The sequence below is a fragment of the Trachymyrmex septentrionalis genome, unplaced genomic scaffold (assembly GCF_001594115.1).
Source record: "Trachymyrmex septentrionalis isolate Tsep2-gDNA-1 unplaced genomic scaffold, Tsep1.0 scaffold2, whole genome shotgun sequence".
NCBI classification, from domain to species: domain Eukaryota; kingdom Metazoa; phylum Arthropoda; class Insecta; order Hymenoptera; family Formicidae; genus Trachymyrmex; species Trachymyrmex septentrionalis.
In genome coordinates, this window is record NW_017305179.1 from 2,041,462 (window position 1) to 2,043,162 (window position 1,701).

At 55.1% G+C, this 1,701-nt stretch overlaps 1 protein-coding gene across 3 annotated transcripts in view; it reads right to left on the reverse strand.

The window, feature by feature from the left end:
- LOC108747404 overlaps positions 1 to 612 on the reverse strand; it is a 10,238-nt gene extending 9,626 nt beyond the window's left edge. For 2 of the 3 annotated variants that reach the window (XM_018484829.1, XM_018484830.1), the window contains exon 1: positions 82 to 612. In XM_018484829.1, the coding sequence (XP_018340331.1) occupies positions 82 to 90 (9 nt within the window). In that variant the 5' untranslated portion in view covers positions 91 to 612. Of the gene's footprint in view, positions 1 to 67 lie in introns of all 3 variants that reach the window. The other variant, XM_018484831.1, reaches the window with a different exon arrangement.
- Between the last annotated feature and the right edge of the window lie 1,089 nt (positions 613 to 1,701).

A 1,701-nucleotide genomic window follows, 5' to 3' on the forward strand; every position in this document is an offset into this window, starting at 1 on the left:
TTTTTTTTTTGTTGGACAACTTGTTGGAGTAATTTAACTACTGTCGCGTCGACAATGAAGTACGTACATCCATTCACGCACCTTTACCATAACACTCTCATGCTCCCTGATTACTCCGATTTCACCCTGATCACTCCGATCTTCGGAGAGCTCGTTCTGCCGATTGAAATCACCGAGGCGATATCCTCCACGCGGAACCCTTCGAGTGTGCCATCTTCCCTCTCATCAGGACAGACCAGGTCTTTTCCAAAGCGAACCGGTTCTTCGAACTGGAATTTACATTATCGTCGTCCTTGACGTATCGACCAGGACTACGACGCCTGGCACAGTTTTCCTCGCGATTCTTAATCGCGCACTGACGCACATAGAGCTTTCGAAAGACGCTTCAAGGATATTCCTCGAGAATTGAATTGATCTCGTAACGGACCACCACCGGCGGCGGCGGCGGTGGTGGTTTCCAGTCCCAAACGAGCACTATCGCCGCTGTTGGTTCTACGCTGCAGCGTGTAGATCATCAACGCGTCATGTCGCGGAGAATGGAATATGAAACACCGGGGATGAAGAGCGGGGGGAGAGAGAGAGAGAGAGAGAGAGAGAGAGAGGGAGAGAAAGATTAAAAGAGAGACTGCGAGGGGAAGGAGAGAGAACCCGGAGGAGAGGAGAGGGACGAAACGAGGGAGCAAGAGGGCACAGTACGAGAAAGCACTCCGACGTGCCAGTTGGAAAGCCAGGCTGCGAGTCGACTGCTGGCACGAAAACTCGGAACGTGCGGCTGGCTTAACCGCTGCCGCCGTCCGCCGATCGGAGCTGCGGCGGGTCGAAGCTTGCGCAAGCTCTCTGGCGTTCTCTTTCCCGCTGTCTTTCTCCCACGACGTCGGCATGGCGGAACGCTCTCCCGTTCTCTACCCTCCACCTCGCGTTTCTCTCCGATCCCACTGTGTGTGTGCCCCCCCGTTTCGCAGTTTCCGCCCCCCTTCCGTTTACGATGATTTTCATTGAACTGCTCGCCGTCCCCCCCACTCCCCGCTCTCGGTCTCCCTCCGCTCTCTCGGCCTCCCCCTTCCCACCCCTTGAACCGCCCTGCGATGACCTATTGCACCTATTGCCACTGGTGCTCCACGTCCTGCCACGTCCCTTCTTCTACATATACCTTCCGGCGCCTCCTGTGTGTTCTCTTGTCACTTTACTTTTTTCTCATCTTATCATCTGCCTACAACCCGTCTTGTCATCCCCCTCTCGCGCGGTCCGGGCAATCGATAGACACGTTTGACGCGCGTAGCGTGCTTATCGTGCGAATTTAGTGCTTCCGCTCCATGAACACGCACGCGAACACACGAGAGCCGCTATTAAAAATAAAAGCCGTCGCAACGCCGTCGTCGCCGCCGCCGCCGCCGCCGCCGCCGCCACGACGCTGCGACGCGTCGCAATTCACACCTGACGTATCGATTTACGACGAGCACGTAGAGCGCCGGTTGTCCCTGTACGCTCGCGAGTTTTAGCCGAACGTCGGGAGATTGGGAGGGCTATTCCTCTGTTTAGAGTTCATGTTTATCCGCAAACACAGCCGTCTGAATGATTCACCTGCAACGTCGACGAATTTTCATAGCAAACGTGTCTATTGATGCGTGTCAATCGGTGTAAATACTATCCTCAATTCCTTCATATTCGCCAACGTCGAAATTCGTGCAGACCCTCCCCCCC